The following is a 19,701-nucleotide window of genomic DNA, read 5'->3' as shown; positions in this document are numbered from 1 at the left end:
ACAAAAGGCAGAATGGAGATGCCTAGTACACTACAACCTACTTAGGAAGGGGCAAAGGTCAACTCCTATACCTTTGATCCCTCCCCTTTCTCCAGTAACCCTTTAAATTCCCACTTACCACCCCAATACTGACCCCACCCTGGACCTTATCCATCCAATTCACTCTGCCTTGAGGACACGCACACAATTCTGCAGAGCTGACTATGGCTTCTATAGACCAACCATTAAGGTGAAAAAGCAAATGAGGACCCTTAGGGCACCTTGGTAATTATATGGTCAGAAGGCACACGTATTCTGTACCTTCTTTCACAACAAAATAATCAAATTACTAGGGATACTCCTTCCAGGCTCTACACTTATTGAAACATTTTTATTACCTGATTAGCTTTTGGATACCATCAAGCCAGTGTGAATTTCTTTCTGAAACAGCTAATACAATTGTACTGCAATTTCATATCCTCCTCTATTTTTACATTCAGGATTTATTCAGGAAAGGGTCAATGTGCTGTTCAGCTTCTGCTCAGGCTTCCTCTGGATGTAGACTAACTTCATTATTGGGTGGTTAGTCTGGGAATTTCTCCTTCTCAGCCCACGCCTCCAACCTGGCCAAGGACCCAAACCCTTCCAAGGGCTCCTGTGCCTACCGAATCCCTACTGCTTCCTCTGGATATTTCCCCCCACCCAGTCTGCAGTGCTGTCAGTTCTGCTAAGAGGTTCTACCTTCCTCACTGGCATCAGTAGGAAGTCCTGAGCACCTGATTCTCACAGATCCTGAGAAGAAATCAAAGCCTCTGAGACTCAGCTGTCTTATCTGCATAGCTGTTCTTCAGAACCAGGCAGTTTATTTCTAGCAAACCCTAAATTCAGACTCAAATTGCTGAGCTGGTCTGTAATTCAGCATTTCTCTCTTCCACTGGAGATTCTAATACATACTCCATCTTCCTTAGAGAATCACTGAAGGAAATGACAAGTGTTACAAGGGATGTGAACAATTATCACAGGGAAAAAGGGTTGAAAATCAGTTTTATAGGACCTAGAAGCAAATACATGAGGCCAGCCCTGGGTGAGCTAACAGATCTCAGTGGCTTGATTGCTTCACAGGAGTTCTTAAAGATTTAGTTTTACAAACTTCCTCTGGTTCTTGTGGTAAGAGGGCAGAGAGTTTAAAAAAAAAAAAAAAAGGCTGGAAGAAGTTTCCAAGTCTACTCCTTGGTCAGATTAAAACCAGAGCAAAAGAGAGGACATAATTACCTTGGTAACCTTGGCAGGGACAATGGAGGCATGAGGTGCCACAGGCTTCAGCACTAGCTACTCTCAAGCTGGCCAATTCCTTGTGGAGGGACATGGATGGAGGAAGGTCCTGTTCTTTTAGTGTAACCTAACAGTGTTTGGTATCATGGAAGAAAACCAGTGGTTTCTAGGAAGCTTGGTAGTCAAAGGGAAACAAACTACTGTTCTGAGAGTCCCAAGTCAAAGCTCTGGGAAAGATGAGAAATTTTGCCAAGCCTACTGAGGTATAGGGACTGTCTGATCTGTAGGTGGTGACAGTGGCCAGGGGCTTGAGATCGACACAACTTCATGGCCTGTGGTCTCATGGGCTCAGGGCTATTTCCTTACTCCCATCAAAATACAGATTAGGAGCCTTCTCTCTCTTCCAATCTTCAACAGGAACAAGTAAGTTTAGTGGGTAAAGCAGTGGTTCTTAACTATTTGGGGAACACAGTTTCCTTTAAAAGTCTGACAAAAACTGGGTGTTCTCTCCCCAGAAAAATTCATGAAGGCACATAAATTTTGTATAATATGTCATGATGTTAATAATCCTTAAAGATTGTACCCAGAATGATACTTCCAACACTAGATTTAATTTCTAAAGAAAAGTCTAAAATGTATATACTGGTAATAGCCCCCTTAAGTATTTTTTCGGTGTCAATTTATAAAACGCTTTCTCCTCTATGAGAAATAATTTCAGTTCTTAACATTAGCGAATTCTCCTAAATGATTTAAACTCTTCATTTTTATGCATCTTAAAAAGGTTCAGCATGTTAGCTGTGAACAAAGACTTCTTTTGGAGTGAGACAATTAGGACTGGGGTGGGAAACTTGTTTTTCATCATGTACTTCTCTGGACTGCAAAATGTTTAATGATGTGCATTTGTCTCATTGATTCAATTAAAAAAGAAAAAAAGCACCTCAATGATTTTGGACTCAAACAGATCTGGTTTTGAGTCCTTGCTCCATTGCTCACTAGGTCCATTTGTGGTTTTGTTCTAGGTTTCCTAGTTTCTTCATTGTGCAATGGAGGCAATTTGTACCTCCCTTTATGGATCTGCTGTGAAGATTAAATGTGACAATATGTATAAAGCATTTAGCACAGTACTTGGCACATAGGTGGTGTTTCAAAACATTTCCTGTAATTATAATATCCTGATTGCCTTTTGATATAGGATCCTTGATTCTAGTCAGGGAATGGAAGGCAGGGTTGCCAGTATCTAGCGGTAATTAATTTACGGGGGTCTATTATCCATCTTCTTCTCCCAGCAGGCATCATCTGACAAGCTGAGGACTCTAGATGCCCAATCAAAACTACAATCTTCAGAAAGCGCTTTCCAAAGACTACCTTAAATACACAATGCTTCACTTAAAAAATTTTAACTTAGGCCCTTAGGGATTTGATGTGGCAACAACCAACAGACTAGGGGTAACATATGCATCAGGGTTGCTTTTAGGTTTTAAAGTGATGAGGAGAAATTGTGTAACTCATCAAGATCCCAGCAAAACCTAAGGATGAAAATCCATCAGGCCTTCAAAGGCTTTCTCAATAGGAGATCCTACAACTTCCCTTTACAAATCCACAAAATACTGCTCTCCAGGAGACAAGAAGTAAGAAGATTATCTGCTTGATTCTTTTGGATGGCCCTTCAAAGGTACTTCCTGACTCCCCTTGCCCATCAAACCACCTTCCTGCCCCCTCGTTTCTCCCCACACCTATTAACCAACCTGCCTGTAACCTTAGGTTTTACCCTTCTTCTTGCACAGTAAATTCCATCCTTTTTACCAATCTCAAGAACATCACTCCAGCAGTTTATTCTTGAGCTCTCCTTCATCATCAGTTTTCCTTCTCTACTGGATCATTCCCAACAGCATACAAACAATCAGCAATACTGCCAATGTTTTAGGGTAATTTATTACACAGCAAGAGATAATTAATATGAAAGCTAAGAAAAGATAATGTTAATAATTAACAAGGCCTGCTAGAGTGCTGGAAAAGCATGTACACAAGGTTCATGCAGTGGGTTGGGTACTCTAAAACTCTAGTCATATATTACTTTGTGGTTCCTTGAGACTGAGGATCTGTACAGCCCAAGAAAAAGCCATAGCCAGTAAGAAAAGTACACACATACCCAGGACCCAAGCAACAAAGGAGAAGGTCTTGAAAGTCTGGGCCCAGGCAGAGTCTCCATCAGAAGCTACCTGCCAACTACTGCTAAACCTGTCAGTAATACACACAGCACCTTCCACGGGGTGGTCTTTACCGCCTATATCCGGAGGCACTGTGATTATTAATCCTGCTTTCTTAAGCATGGGAGTCTTTTCAATGAAACATTTTGAGGAGTAAATCAACCTTTTTGTAATTAGAAAAGGGAAATAAAGCAAAAATAACCATTTGAAATGGTGCAATTCCCATGTTTCTTCGACCACCATCTCCAGCTCTTCATGAGGCTTATTCTATTGTTTTTCCCTTTCTGCCAACTCCCTCCCCTCCTTCTAGCAGGAAGAGAATGTGGGGGAAAGAATCAGGCCATTGTAGTTACATACACAGCAAGTCCCAGAATCTCCCAGCTCCCCAGCCTGCTTAACACCACCATCCTGCTCCTGATTCAGGGGGAGCAAGCAAACTAGGCTCACTCTGTGGGCAGCAACTGGTCCAGGAGGGAAGACAAGGACCAGAGGCCCTGAGGGGACTGATTGACTCAAAAGCAATTACAGAGTTTCCATCTCCATTAGCCTAAAACAGGGCTGCAGGTGAACATCATTAGGGACTTTCACTCAAAAGCAGCTGTGGTGCTTAGTCAGGGCCTGGAGACCCTGGCGTGTGCACACAGCCAAGTGGAGGAGACCAGGCGCAGAGCCAGACCCTCTGTAGCGCCACAGAGCCATAACAGAGGTGAAATGACAGGGCGGGAGCTCCAGGAAGGCCTCAGATAGGGATGGCTAACTCAGATTCCCACGGGGTCAGGCAGACCACACACCTGAGGAACCAAGCTGGGGCGTGAGACATGGCCTCTAAAGTGGTGTTCCTTTAAAAGAGATCACTTGGATACCAACCATGTAGGAAGAGTTTTCATTTTCACAAACAAACATGCTAAAATGCCCTGGTCCCTTGGTCTATCTTTTGCTTTTCCCTTTTTGATAATCATGAATCTAGAGAAATATTTCTCCATTATATGAACAATCACAAAGTGATGACAAATGGCAACTAGATTAAGCCTGGGCTGGTGACTATGGTGAATTGGGGGTGCCTATCTTATCTAGGGGTTTTTGTTTTTGTTTTTAAGTGAAACTTCTCAATGTTTAAATGTTGTATTAATTTTTTTAAAACACAATGGACCAAAAGGAGATACATCTATGGGCCTTATCTACCCCAATTTATAACCTCTGGTCTAAGTTTCTGAGAGAGAAGCAAGAAGGCAAAAAGACAGAGATGCCTTTGGGAGAAGTATTACAAGTCCTTGCTAGTTACCTTTGCTGTCACAGGGGGACTCCAATGTCCGCCTTGGAGGAGGACAGACAGCTTGAACAAGTCCAAAGCCCCTCTAGTCTTCAGATACTCATTCCCTGGGTGATCAGCTAAATACCACCAAATATATAGATAAACCCTACACTGACATCTCCACTTCAGATTCCTCCCAGAGTACCAGAGGCCCATGCTCAAGAGCTCACTTAAAACCTCTACTTGGATGTCTAACAGGTACCTCGAATTAACATGTCCACATTGGTAACTTGTCTTGATTCCTTTTTCCACACTTTGCCTTATCTTCCCCAACTCAGTAAATGTCATCACTACTTTCCCATTGCCCATGCAAAAAATTTTAGGAGTCAATCTTTCTTTCTCTCTCCCTTGCACTGTATTTCCAACTCACCAGTAAATCCTGTCTGATGTTCAAAACATACCCCAAACCTGACCCCCTCACGACGTCCATTACCAGCCCTGATACCTCTAGCCTAGACGACTACAATAACCTCTGCACACATCTGCCTGCTGTTCTTCACAACCCCCTGCAGTAAATCCTCTGCACAATTTACTGGAGGCTGGAGGGTTTAAAAAATATATATACATATCAGACTGCAACATTTCTTCTGCTTAAAATGCTTCCCAAATGCAAACCATTACCATGAACTTCAGGGTTTGAGAACCCTGAACCCTGGCTCCTTCCTTCAGTTCATTTTGGCTCCTGCTCAAAAAGATCTTCTCAGAGAGGCCTTACTGATTACCCTTCTTAAGTAGCTCTCCCCCTCTTCCCCTCTGTGCCTAGTCAGAATCCTTGCACTCCCTACCCACTTCCTTACACTTATTTTTCTTCAATGTACTCATTCTCACTTGTTATTGCCTCCAACCCTGGAACAAGAGCTAAATGATGTCAGGTTGTTATCTGTTATTTACTAATGTATTTACACAGTTTAGAATTGTGCCCAGGACACAGTAGGTGCTCAATAAATATTTGTTGGGCTGAATGAACAGAAATAGTTCCTTCTGTAAACTCTCAGCAGTCAAAGCTGAGGCCTGATCCATCTGTTTATTGGGAAGACTACTCACTGATTGAGGAAGGCAAAGAGGTATCTCATGATAATCAGAGTGGTTTTGGGCAGGACCAAGAGGACTTTTCGGATGTGCAGAGCTCTTTCCTGCAGGTTGTCCATTGCTGAAAGAAGAAAGCCAAGCATTAGCCTCCACTATGAATGAAATCCCAGGAAGTAATAGTCAGAAGACCCTTACTACCTGCGGGTGCATATAAGAGAGCTCCTAGATCAAGTCCACACATGGTACCAGCACATAGCGAAAGAAGTTTCATACCCATGGCTCCTTTTCCCAAGGCTGCAGTGATAGAGCACATGCTGAGCTCCAGACATTTACCGATGCAGGACTTCAGGTGTACAATCTAGGGACCCAGAAGGGGTTGGGGATGTTCCTCACTCCAGTTACCATCCTTTTATTTAAATAACCACTGACAAGGAACTGTCCATTACCCTGGAGACATCTGGAGAGGGAGAGAGGCTATTGCAGGCCCTGCCCTGCTTGCTCAATACTGTCACATCATCCTTGGACAAGTCTAGACTATCTCTCCCATTCCTTAACTATAAACACAGAAGATATGCAGTCCCTTGTGCAAGCAGTGACATCTGAGATAAGGACCAGGGTAATTATAGGTGCACCTCCAACATGGGAATCCTTTCTACTGCCACAGTGTACCATAAGGCTATTATAATTGTTTATGAGCGCCTTTATATGAAAAAGAACTGGGAAGTTGTGGATTAGAAGCAAGAGTACATCTCAAGGGGAGAACTGAGTAGCCAAGGTATCTTGTATTGTCTTGGTAATCCCAATGCAGCCTAAGATGCTTCAACTAGGCTCAGTTCTAGAAAAAGACAGAGAGATTCCTATATTTAATCACTTATGTAACTCACTTTCATTAGACCCCCAAAATGAGGTCAACAAATATAAAAACATGAGAGCTAATTTCCTAAATGCTATGGAAAAACAGAGAGAGACAAGTGATCGAGGCATACAGTGACTCAAACTAGAAATGTGTGTGTGTGTGTGTGAAGGTGTGAAGACCCTCATTCACCTAAGAAGAAGGGTCTTTTCTCTATTTCATAGGACACCCTCCAGTCTCTAGCCATCATTCAGATATGGTCTGCTTTCAGAATGACCCCATATTAATCTAAGTTTCTACAGATTGCTTTCCATGGAAAACAAATGACAGGATGTTTCAGTTACCTTGAGATAAATTAAACATCCAGGAATAGCTGTTAGAGGAGTTCCCATTTCTATTTTTTCTTTTGTTGCTTATATTTTGGGTGTAAAGTTTAGGAAGCTACTTTCTGTTACTAAGTCTTGAAGATACTTCCCTACGTTTTCTTCTAGGAGCTTTATGGTGTTAGGTTCTTATATTTAGGTGTTTGATTGACTTTGAGTTAATTTTTGTATAGGGTGTAAGGTAAGAGTCCTCTTTAATTCTTTTGGCTACTCATATCCAATTCTCCCATGCCCATTTACTGAAAAGACTATTTTGTTCAATGGATTTGGGGGTCTAGTTGAGAAACAGTTCATCATAGATTTGGTGGTCCATATCTGAACTCTTGATTTGATTCTATTGGTCAATACTTCTATCTCTGTGCCTGTGCCATGCTGTTTTGACCACTGTGGCTTTATAATAAGTTTTTTTTTTAACTTTTTTTAAAGTTGTGAAATATAACGTATACAAAAAAGCAATAAATTTTCAAGTACATTTTAACAAGTCGTTATACAGCAGATTTTAAAGTTTGGTATGGGTTACAGTTCCACTATTTTTCATTTTTTCTTCTAGCTGCTCTAAAAATACTGGAGACCAAAAGAAATATCAATATGATTCAGCAGTCATATTAATTTATTAAATCCCATCTTCTCTGTTATACTCCTCCTTCTCTTCCCCCCCCTTTTTTGTGAAAAATAACGTAAAAAAAAGCAATAAATTGCAAAGCATATCACAACTATTAGTTGTAGAACAGATTTCAGAGTTTGGTATGGGTTACAATTCCACAATTTTAGGCTTTTACTTCTAGCTATTCTAAGGTACTGGAGACTAAGAGATATCAATCTAATGATTCAGCCATCATACTCATCTGTTAAACCCTACCTTCTCTGTATAATTCCACCATCACCTTTGATCTTTCTCCCACTCTTTAGGGGTATTTGGGCTATGCCCATTCTAACTTTTTCATGTTGGAGGTGGCTGTTGATAATACGGGATGGGGAATGGAACTAGTTGATGTTCTGGAGAGGCTGGGCCCTCTGCATTTCAGGACTTATTTGGTCCAGAAATCTGTCTGGAGGTTTTAGGCTTCTGAAAAGCTACCTTAGTACATGGAACCTTTGCTTAATAAGTTTTAAAATCAGAAGTGTTACTCTTCCCACCTCGTTCTTCTTTTTTCAGCATGCTTTAAGCTATTTGGGGTCTCTTTGCCTTCCAGATGAATTTGGTAACTAGCTTTTCCAAGTCTTCAAAGTAGATTGTTGGAATTTTGATTAGTACTGCGTTGAACCAATTTGGGTATCCATAAGCAGGAATGTCTTTCTACCTATTTAGATCTTTGATTTTTTTTAGCAATGTTATGTAGTTTCCTGTGTACAAGGCCTTTACATTCCTAGCTAAGTTCATTCCTAGTTACTTGATTCTTTTAATTGCTATTTTGAATGGAATTTTTTCCTTAATTGACTCCTCAGTTAGGCCACTGCTTGTGTAGAAAAACATAACTGATTTTTACACATTAATTTTATATCCCACTACCTTCCTGAATTTGTTTATTAGCTCAAGTAGCTTTGTTGTAGATTTCTCAGGATTTTCCAAGTATAGTATCATGTCATCTGCAAATAATGAAAGCTTTACTTCTTTTCTATTTGGATGCCTTTTATTTCTTTTTCCTGCCTGATTGCTCTAGCTAGAACTTCTAGTACAATGTTGAATAATAGTAATGACAGAGGGCATCCTTATCTTGTTCCTGATCTTAGAAGGAACATCCAGGAATAGATTTTCAAGACCCACATTATAGGGTAAAATGTAGATAACTTCTAAGAAGGGAAAAGTAGAGTATATTCTGGACAAATTATCATTTTGCTACTTTTAAATGTGTAGAGAACTTTCACTCCTAAAAGAACACAGTAGCACAACTAGCAAGTACAGTCATGCCATATTTAAAGCAAAAAGAAGGAAATATCTGTAACACCTGTGCTTTCTCCCCTTGTATCATGAAAAGACAGCACGAATGTATAAACTTCAAATAACTTAAAAGGACTGTGTCTTACATATGAGCATAAAGATAATTTACTGAAGGAAAATAGCCCAAAGAAGCAGAAAAATTTAAGACTGAGGCCAATAAGAAAGACGAAAGCTAGGAGTCATGATATGTGGTCCTAGATTCTTAATGAAAAGTCGTTCCTCTTCTCCCACCCGGGCTGAAATTGAGACAATGAGGAAAAACTTCGCTGGGGGATAAGGAGAAAGGGAAAAAAGAAAATGTATGGAAAAGCTTATGAAAAAAATAAAGACCCCATGGAAATTTATCTGTTGCTAGTAAGTTTGGGTAGAAACTTCTAGTACCTTGCCCAGGAGCCTGAGGCCAGGATGGTACTTACTGACACAGGCGATCAGGTCATGGAAGATGTCCTTGGGGAAGAGGGGATGTTCCAGCCCCCTGAAGTAAAGCTTCAGGACACCAGCTATGGAGTCCATGTCATGGTCATTCTGGTCCCCAGCTAGGGGGTCTTCACCTAAAGATAAATCCCCGCAAAAAGGAAAGCAGAGTGAGAGAGGCAAAACACACAGGACAAGGTAGTGGTGGTAAAGAAGGGGTGACCTATCTCTATTCCAGTCCCAGTTCACTGGCTCTCCCTCAGCCTGGCAGGGTGGCTATGAGTGGTATCTGGCCAGGGAAGTGATTAAACAAAAGACTGCTCAGGCTCAGAGGCCAGGCCTGAGGAGGGGCAGAAAAGTATAAACTCTTGTGCCACAACTAGCTCAGGGCAGTCTCTGTGGACTGCAGATAGGACACAGCAACTGCCTCTCTCACAGGAATCAAGAAACCAGGCTGGGACTGAACTCCTGGGGGAGAAATGAGGCCAGGGAGATCAGCTCCTCTAACTAGCTTTCATACCTTCTGGCCCTCAACAAAGGACACCTACTTACAGGAGAACAACTGTGCTGGAGCTCCCTATGGAAAATTTCATATCAGATATAATTAGATTTAATGATAGGACCAACCTCAAATTGAAACTGTATATATCCATTACAGTGATGGAAATTGCCAAAGCTTGCCCATTCCCTTAATAGCCCACAAGATAATAAATGGGCCACAATAAACAGGGGCATTAGCTTTGATATTAACTGCCATCTAGGGTTCTGGTTGAAGCCATAAACTGCCCATATATCACAGTTAACTTCTTGGGTTATAGTGGATCACCTACAGGAGAGAGGCAGGGTGAAGGAAGGAGGGAGAAACATGGGTTTCTCCCTGCTTATGTAAGAGAGGAGGTACCCCAGGTGAAGAGGGGGGCAGGTGGGCTTCCTAACCTCTGGGTACCTTCCTGGGGAGAAATAGTGGAGCCAATACCCCCAGGGGGTTGGCAAACATTTGCTTTTCGCTTCAAGACTATTTCCTCACCTCTCTCAAAGGCGTTTTTAATATCATTCACTTCCACCTGGGATCCGGACACCCGGAAAATTCCTTCATGCTGTAATCCTAGAAACACACAGGGAAATGTAATCAAGGAGAAGAAAAAGCAAATTCACGAACACAGCTCCAAGCTTAGTGGCAAGTCTCTCCCCCAGCCATGGTGTACTTAAGCACTCAGGAAATCTAGACTTTCTTCTTCAGGCCAAAGGAGAACATGTGTGCGAGGATGTTGCAAAGCCCTGAAGTGAGTATAAAGCGTTAGCCTGAAGAAAGCCCCGACTTAGAGACCGAAGGCTAGGTAGGGATGTCTGCACCGGGCTTCACTTCGACTCCAAGGAAGACGAGAAGGCAAGCCTTTCTCTGCTTCTGCCTCTGCAGTCCCACCTGCAAAGCGGGGAAAGTGACTTCGGGTGCTCTCTCATCACCCAGAGTCAGGACTGGGAAACATGCGAATGGCAGGAGAGCCACTGGATAGCACTGAAGGAGTATCATAAGGTCTGAGAGATGGCTGCTTTGTAATTATTACTTTAGTTGGTCTGTCTGCTTTAGACGACAATGCTTTCAATATTTATGAAAAAAAGAGAGGGCATGAAAATATAAGTTATCAGTCAACAGACATTATTGCCAGACACTGTGTTAGTCATTGGTCCCTGACTGTACTTTATGCTAAAGACAAACAAGCATGAATTGTATCCTGAAAACATGCCCCAAAACATTGTCTTGGGTTTTGGTAGAGTAGAAATAATCCTAAAAAATAATACTTGTATAGTGCTTTGCTTCCAACAAGTGCTTTCACATCAATAAACCATCTGGTTTTCACAACAGCCATGTAAGGTAGGAGTTAACATCAACTCTGTTGTCTTAGATGAGCGGACTGAGGAGTTACGACGGCCTTAAGTTATACAAGTAATAAAGAACTAGAGCCAGGACTCAAACTCAAGCCTCCAATGTCATTCTATACTCATTTCTCAATGCCAGACTGCCCAAGTCAGGCTTGTAGGGTTTCTTAGAGTTAAAGTGCAGAGAGGGCAGGAATTACATTTCTTACTCTGAGCATAGGTACGGCTTACAGATACAACCATACATATAACTGTAAAACCCAGTAAGAAATCCATTCATTAGTTCTGGGTCTGGGGAGTTGGACTGAACTAGCATTTCTAATCACATCAGGACTGCCCAAGAATTCTCAGGAGTCTTGTGTCTCAGTCTCGGGCATTTTGCCAAAATTCCTCTGTTATGGTACAATTGTTAAAAAATTTTGACATGTCAGAGAAATCTAAAATACATTTATTTTAGGAAAATAAAATATAATGCTGCACTTTGTCTACTGTTTCAGGCTACCATCTTGATGGGGGACAGCTAGATTCTATCAGCTATTACTTTGGAGGTAAACACAGCCAGGACTGAAATCCTGAATCCAATTGAAACAACATTAAGTAGTAAGCAGAGGGAATGCAATTACCTGCCTTGCAATAGGACTTCAGTTGTCTGCTCCTCTATGGGAATCTCACGGAATATTCCTCACAGAATGAGAGGCAATTTTAAAACCCCATTAGTACCCACGTAATAGTACCATATTAGTTACCAGTGGGATGTAACAATGGGACACCAGATATTTGTTCAAACACACAATGCAAACAGCAAATGTTCTAACAAAAACAGCCATATACTCTCCACTGACTTGTCAAAAACACAGTCTATTATAAAGACACTTGATCTCAGCGACCAGGATACTCAGGGTATTTTAGTTTAAGCCATTGTACAACTTCTTGAGAGGGGCATCTCTGTACTTTTTGGTACCCCTGGCCCATAGGTCCAGGACAAGACGAAATCAAAGGGGAGTTTCTTGCAAATCAGGCAGCAGGCCTGAAACACCACACTGCTTATAGTCTGGTTTCTGCTTCTCCCTGAGAAACTTTGCCTTAGAAAGACCACTCTGTTTTGTTATTGCTCAACACAAAGAATCTTTGGAGTACCTAATATGATGATTCTGAAGGCAGGAAAATTATTAATTGATAAAAGAAACTTAGGTTTCCAAGAAGCAAAAAGTTAAAAAAAAAAAAAAAAAAAGAGAACACCAGTTGGCTTTTTATTATAAAGCAGGTAAGTCATCACCTGACCAATTTCACACATCTATGGAATGCCGGTTTGAAGGTTAATATGTACCTCAGAAAAGCCATGTCCTTTAATCCTCACTCAATATTGCTGGGTGGGACCTTTCTGCTTGTTTCATTGGAAATGTCACCCACCCAATTATGGGTGGTAACTTTTTAAAAAAAATTTATTTATTAATTAAAAAAATAAGAAACAAAATAAAACATACATAATCAGTAATTCACAATATCATCACCTAGTTGCATATTCATCATTTCTTAGAACATTTGCATTAATTCAGAAAAAGAAACAAAAAGACAATAGAAAAAGAAATGAAGTGAACACAGGAAAGAAAAAAAGATTATACCTATCATACCCCTTACCCCTTGCCTTCATTGATCACTACTAGCATTTCAAACTAAATTTATTTTAACATTTCTTCCCCCTATTATTTATTTTTATTCCATATGTTCTACTCGTCTGTTGACAAGGTAGATAAAAGGAGCATCAGACACAAGGTTTTCACAATCACAGTGACATTGTGACAGCTGTATCATTATTCAGTCATCTTCAAGAAACATGGCTACTGGAACAAAGCTCTACATTTTCAGGCAATTTCCTCCAGCCTCTCCATTACATCTTGAATAACAAGATGATATCTACTTGATGCATAAGAATAACCTCCAGGATAACCTCTCGACTCTGTTTGGAATCTCTCAGTCATTGACACTTTGTCTCACTTCCCTCTTCCCTCTTTTGGTCGAAAAGGTTTTCTCAATCCCTTGATGCTAAGTCTCAGCTCATTCTAGGGTTTTTCTCAATCCCTTGATGCTAAGTTTCCGCTCATTCCAAGATCTCTGTCCCACGTTGCCAGGAAGGTACACACTATGGGTGGTAACTTTTGCTAAGATGGTTTCCATGGAGGTGTGTCTCCACCCATTCAAGGTGGGGTTGCTTACTGGAGCCCTTTAAGAGGGAATCAGAGCTTCAGAGCCACCAGAACCAACAGAGTCCAGACAGACTCTGAAGGAGTCTCTTTTGGAGATGAAGAAGGAAAACACCCCCGGGGAGCTTCATGAAACAAGAAACTGGGAGAGAGAGAAAGCTAGCAGACTTTGCCATGTGACCTCTCAACTGAGAGAGAAACCCTGAACTTCACACCAGCCTTTCTTGAGTGAAGGTAACTTCTTATTGGTGCCTTATTTTTGGACATTTTCACAGCCTTAGAACTGTAAACTTGCAACTTAATAAATTTCCCTTTTAAAAAGCCATTTCATTTCTGGTATAACACATTCTGGCAGCTTACAAACTAGAAGTATAAAACTGATCAGACTTGGATAAATTATTTTGGAAATAGCACAAACCCTTCCATTTTGCACAGAATCCAGCTGTTGCCAAGAATTGTTGCCCTACAGAATTTTTTTTTTTAATTTTTTAAAACATAACAACATACAAACACAAACATTCTTACCACGTGATCATTCCATTCTTGGTACATAATAAAAAACTCACAATATCATCACCATGATCATTTCTTAGAACTTTTGCATCAATCCCCTTGAGAATTCTTGATTCCTTCAACAGTCACCTCTTGCTCACATTACTTTGCTCCCTTCTTTATGAAAATGTTCATCATGATTTGGTCTTGGTTGCTCCCTAACACCCTTGTGTTCCTTTAAGTCTTCCTGGATCACCGTGATCCATGATTTATAGATGAACCTCAGCTTTCTCATCCATATGATCCATATATGGGAACCACAGTCTCTACCTCATAGGAGTTATGAAAATAGTAAGGACATGAAAACTCTCAGCACTTGGCAGGCCAAAGGCCCTTTTGAGACTTATAAAATTACAGCCCCTATCTGCATTGGATGCACATGCACAAACATTTTATCCATAATTTAAAAGAAATTTATGAGTACCTTAAACCTCTATGTGGGAAAAAAATTTCAATTTAACTGAACGGAATGTGTTTTCAGCATCTATTGTATGCTAAATGTTTGTTTCCTCCTATACTGTGCCTATACAGGGGCAGGAGCAGGTAGATTCAAACCACAGTATCTGGAACCTGTCCACTTTTCCCTCCTCCATGGCTAACACTCTGGTCCAAGCCACCGCAGTAGCCTCCTGCTTCATCAACCACTGCACATAGCCTCAACCACTCTGTAGCCTCCTGCTTCCTCTTTATGATCTTAACTCCATACAGCAGCCACCGATTCCTTTAAAAAGATAGCTCCTGTTCAAAATTTTCCCATGGCTTCCCATCTCACTCAGAATAAATTCCAAGCACCTACTCTAGCCAATAGGCCTTACAGAGTCTAGTCTCTGGCTATGTCTCCTGTCACTCTCCTCTTCACTCACTCTGCTCCAGGCACATTGGCCTTCCCGAGCACTGTTCCTCGCAAATGCCAAACACACTCCCTATTTCGAGGTCTCTGCATTTGATGCTCACTCTCCCAGAAACACTTGTCTGCAGATATCCACATGGCCTCCCCCTTATTTCCTTAAGGACTCTGCTCAAGTGTCACCTTCTTAGGAGAAGCCTTTTCCCTGAACAACCTTTTTAAAACAGTCCCCTTTCCATTCCCTCACTTTGCTCTACTTTTCTTTATGACACTCAACAACACATTGCATTTTAATTTGTTTACTGACTAATCAACTGATTGTCTATCTGTCCCTTCAGTAAGATTTAAGGTCCAGAGAGGCAGGAACTTTTTCTTGGAACACAATAGAAATCAGTATACATTTGTTGAATGAATGAAAAAATGAATGAATGAAATGCATGGATGAACAAGTAGGATTTCAGACTCTCTTCTTCCTATTGCCCTTTAGGCACAAATAATTCTTATTCCCCTGAATTCCAGTTGGACTTATCTTGGCCAACTCTTTGACCATTGATCATTACAATCTTGTGAAATTTTTAATGGTGCTATTCTGAATTATTACAGTTTATCTCTTTTTATGTAACTCTTAACATGTTTATCCCATCTGCAACATAAAAACCACTTCACATACTTATATACCATCTGCACATAAAACCACTGAAAGATAGGGACAGTGTATTACTCCTTTTCTGTTTTCTTATTTGGCAATATCTGATGTCCAGCATTGATCAGCGCTTGATAAATATTTGTTACTATTCCAAAGTGATAAGCAATGTTATCAAGTGAGTAGAGATTAGATTTTAAAATTTTAGCTGATTAGAATGGGATAAGTCATAAGAATACTAAAATAATTACTATTCCAAAAATGAAACCAAACAATGCTCCAGTTGATAGAGAGGGAAAGGCAGAGGGAGGGAGACAGCATGGCTGCCTCTGAATTCAGAGCAGCAATCATTTACATTCTTTCTCTTTTCCTATTATGAGACAGGTCAGCATCTAAAATAACTTCTGATGCCCAATTCCTAGAAATCTCCATGGCTCTATCTCAGGTATCTGTGCTTTCCAAACACTCTTAACAAATGAAAAAAAAAATAATTTTCTGGCATTTCAACTCCATTGAAGCAGAAGATACTGTGACTTGCTCAGGCATGAGAAGAGCCAGCCTTTCATACTTGCAAGTGTTGGGTACAACTTTATGACCAGTTGCTGACTAAATCTTAATGGAAGCTCTATCCACTGAGACCAAACCAGAATAAAACCTGAATATTATAACAAATCAGTACAGCATTAGAAAAGGAATTGTTTCCAACCCAGCCTGATGCAGAAAGTCAATGCTACATAATAGTCAAGGCTGTGCAATGGGAGATAACTACCTACATGTGCAAAGATGGCTAGCAATGGTCAAACTACCAGTGACATATAATACCACCTAACAGCTATAATTTAAAGCTTACTCTTATGCTAGAAAAGGGAGTATGGTAAGTGGCTGAGGCATTTCAGGTCAAACCATATGATATCCTTGACTTAGTATCTATATGAGACCATTCTTAGGTGGCAAATATTATATGAACAAATAAGATCTGGCTCATTTTCTGAAAATGTCAGGATGGGAAGTCAATGTCTATTCTTACCCTACAAAGAATTCCTGGAAGTCCTTCCTAATCTTTGCACAAATATGGTCATGTCTGCAATCTTGCTTACCATGTCTGCTGATAAACCGGATACAGCTTTCTACCACCAGAGGAATGGCCTGGCTGGAATCCTGAAAAGACAAAGAAAAACACAACATTAGCATATCTTCAAATGGGGACAACCCAGAATCAAAGTAAATGGGTCAACTGTGTGGAACTTGTCTCAGCTCGATCAGAGTCTGGTCCATAAAGAAGGACCTGATTTTTCCAACAAGCTCCAAAGCACAGACACGGCCACCTACCTGGAATACCACACAAATGCCATAAACTCAGCATGTCCCTAACCAAACTGATCATCTTTTATCCCAAACCAACTCCCCACCACCAGCCATCCAAACAATCAATGCATTGTCAATTTTCTCTTAAATCCATTCACTTCTCTCCTTCTCTATCACTACCACCCAGTCCAAGCCATCAAGACCTCAAGTCAGTATTTTGTCATTCCCACCTTGTTGTCTTTCAATCCAGGTCTCTCTTTCTTCACACAGTGGTTAGGTGATCTTCTAAAATGTAAATCTCACTTATTGTCTAGGTTAAAATCTTCGTGTCTTCTCATTACTCTCTTCAGTCTAGCATGTCCTGGATCCTGCCTTTGCCTCCAGTTCCTTTTCGTTCCACTCCCCCTCAGTCTCTTTTTAATTGGGTACACTAGCTTTCTCCACCTCAGTTTTCTTTTTCCTCAGGGCTTTGCATGAGCTGGTCCTGATTCTGAAATACTCTCTCACCCAAGATTCCCTCTTCTCCCATCCCATTCCTTGGGTCTTAGTGCAAATATTACTTCACCAGGGATATGTTTCCAGGCCTCCCCAAATGAGATCAGGTTCCTTTCTACAGGCTCTCAGCACCTTGTACTTTGCTTCACAGTCCTTATTGTGAGGTTGTGTGGGAGCTTGAGTATTTCTGTCTGTCACCACTACAGCCTAAGCTCGTCAAGGGTAGACCTTGTGTCAATTCTTGAGTGTCTAGTGCTGGCCATGCCCCTTACATAACAGGTGCTCAATTAATATCAGTTGAAGGCAGCAGAATGAACCAATGGGAACTTCAGAAAGAGAGTTTTCTTGGCATAAAAGATAGAAAAGAAGAAGAAAAAAAACAACCCTGGTAAAGAGAGGAGACTCCTTGGTACAAAGCAAAGAAGTATGCCTCCCAGATGTTATACTTTGCTCTGCCATTTTGTTATATGATCCTGCTCGAGTCATTTAACTTCTTTGGACTTCAATTTACTATCTATCAACTGGGAAGGGAACTGTGGTGAGGAGAGTAATATTTCCTATTAGCACGTGAAAATTAGTGCCGAACGTTTTCAGAGCAATTTATAAAAGTGTTGGGCCATGTAAGTGCTCTAGATGGATTGGTCTTGATAACAACCCTATAGGGGATGTATCATTATACCCTTATTTTACAAATAAGGAAATGAAGGCTTTGAGGTTAAGGAGCTGCTCATGATCACACAGCAGGTAAGCAGCAGAGCCAGGGTTCAAACCCAGGCAGTCAGTCTTCTTTTAAGCCTGAACACTTTCCCACTACCCATACTGCATCCTAGGAGTTTGACAAATAACGCCAGGTATGTGTACCAAATATTATTAAAAACGAGTAGAGTTTAATAGTGCAGCTAAATTCACAATAATTCATTCTTGGGGAAGAAAGAAATCAGGCAGAGCAGCACTAAACCTAACTGGAAAGGGTTTTGGATGTTAGGAACAGAGACTAGCCTCTTGAGTAGGATGTGTCTTACGGATTCTTCTGTTTCACAAGTCTGCCTATTCTTTCCCAGCTCTGAATTTTCAACTGTAGCCATAGGATCTGGCCACTATTAGGGAAGCAGCTGGGTCTCATGAAGAAGTCAGGCTGAGGGAAAAGCTGGCTTGGCCTGCAGCTCTCAAGTTTGTTGGCAAACAGGGACGCTGCCAAAGGGAGGACTGCATGAGCCAATGTGGAGCTGGAGTCAAGAAGGCCTCAGTGACCCAAATGCCCATCTGTGTGACCCCCAGACCCATTTGCTTCCTATAGTCTTCCAGCTCTGGCTGCCCTCTACTTAGATTCACTCTGACTTCTCAGTCAGTCAGTCAGTCTAGGGTGATTTTAGAGGAAGAATCTTTGTTCTCACTTATATATTCTGACAAAGAAACTGGATTCCATTATAAGAAAACTCCAAAGCCCTGTTTTTTTGGAAGTCTTTATGTTTATATTCTCATTATATTTTCACTTATATATTGTAGCAGTAAGTGTGAGGGCATCCATCTGAGGATTTGTAAAGTTTTGCTGTCCCCAAATTAATATAAAAAGACCTAGAGGGAGGTAGGCTGATAAATGCAGAAGTTAAACTGGCTTCAACAAGTTATATGAGACTTTAAAATTCTACCTGGACTTATAGGAAAAGAAATATTAATGGTACTTAAGGGGAAGTATGTAAGAGCCACAAGAAACAGGTCATCAAAGATATTACCCTGTGCTCACGGTTACCACCTGCATGTCAGAAGGTCCCAGAAGGATAACCTGTGGTAGGCAGGTTGGTCTGAGACAACCTGTCCTACTGTGGAAGATTATTTTCCAAGTCCTGTGGTCTTGGACACAGACACCAAGGCTTTGGCTCCTCCTGTTATCCTCCTTTTCTTGTGATGTTTCTGAGCTCTGAATGGATTCATCATCCAGGACGTGCCCGTGTGCTCCTCTGGCACCTCAAAGATCTGCACTTCACCGCAGACTTTGCATTCAGCTGACAGCGGTTCCTACTGCTTCTAGCCACAGTGACTGTCTCTCCCTTTCCCTCTCCCAATGCTAGATTCCATGCCAGTTTAATTCCTTCTTTTTTCCTCCGCAATATTTTTGGTCAAATAATCTCAGGGTTGGAAAAGTTTTTTTTAGAACAATTAGGCCAAATTCCTATCCAATCAGATTGAGGGGGCTTCAAATCAAATGTGGAGGGAGAAGGGGAGCAGTTACATTTTGGAAAAAATAGTAAAGCAGGGAGGGGGTCCAGTGATTTGCAGGAGAAAACAATTGGGAAGGCAGCCAGATACTACCTACCAGTGCAACTGTTCGGCATAATTTCTCCTGGGTGACAGGATTAGGGTTTTTGTCAAGTACTGATCACTATCACATATG

At 41.1% G+C, this 19,701-nt stretch overlaps 1 protein-coding gene across 12 annotated transcripts in view; it reads right to left on the bottom strand.

Moving 5' to 3' along the window:
- Nucleotides 1-19,701, bottom strand: part of SRGAP2 (SLIT-ROBO Rho GTPase activating protein 2) — a 262,852-nt gene that overhangs the window by 15,496 nt on the left and 227,655 nt on the right. For all 12 annotated transcript variants that reach the window (XM_077157593.1, XM_077157591.1, XM_077157595.1 and 9 more), the window contains 4 exons: nt 16,607-16,667; nt 10,416-10,493; nt 9,391-9,525; nt 5,815-5,920 (listed from right to left, as the gene is read on the bottom strand). In XM_077157593.1, the coding sequence (XP_077013708.1) occupies nt 5,815-5,920; nt 9,391-9,525; nt 10,416-10,493; nt 16,607-16,667 (380 nt within the window). The remainder of the gene's footprint in view (nt 1-5,814; nt 5,921-9,390; nt 9,526-10,415; nt 10,494-16,606; nt 16,668-19,701) is intronic.

The sequence above is a fragment of the Tamandua tetradactyla genome, chromosome 4, assembly GCF_023851605.1.
Source record: "Tamandua tetradactyla isolate mTamTet1 chromosome 4, mTamTet1.pri, whole genome shotgun sequence".
NCBI lineage: Eukaryota > Metazoa > Chordata > Mammalia > Pilosa > Myrmecophagidae > Tamandua > Tamandua tetradactyla.
Note: the sequence above shows the minus strand (reverse complement) of the source record. Positions and strands in the feature narration are given on the sequence as shown.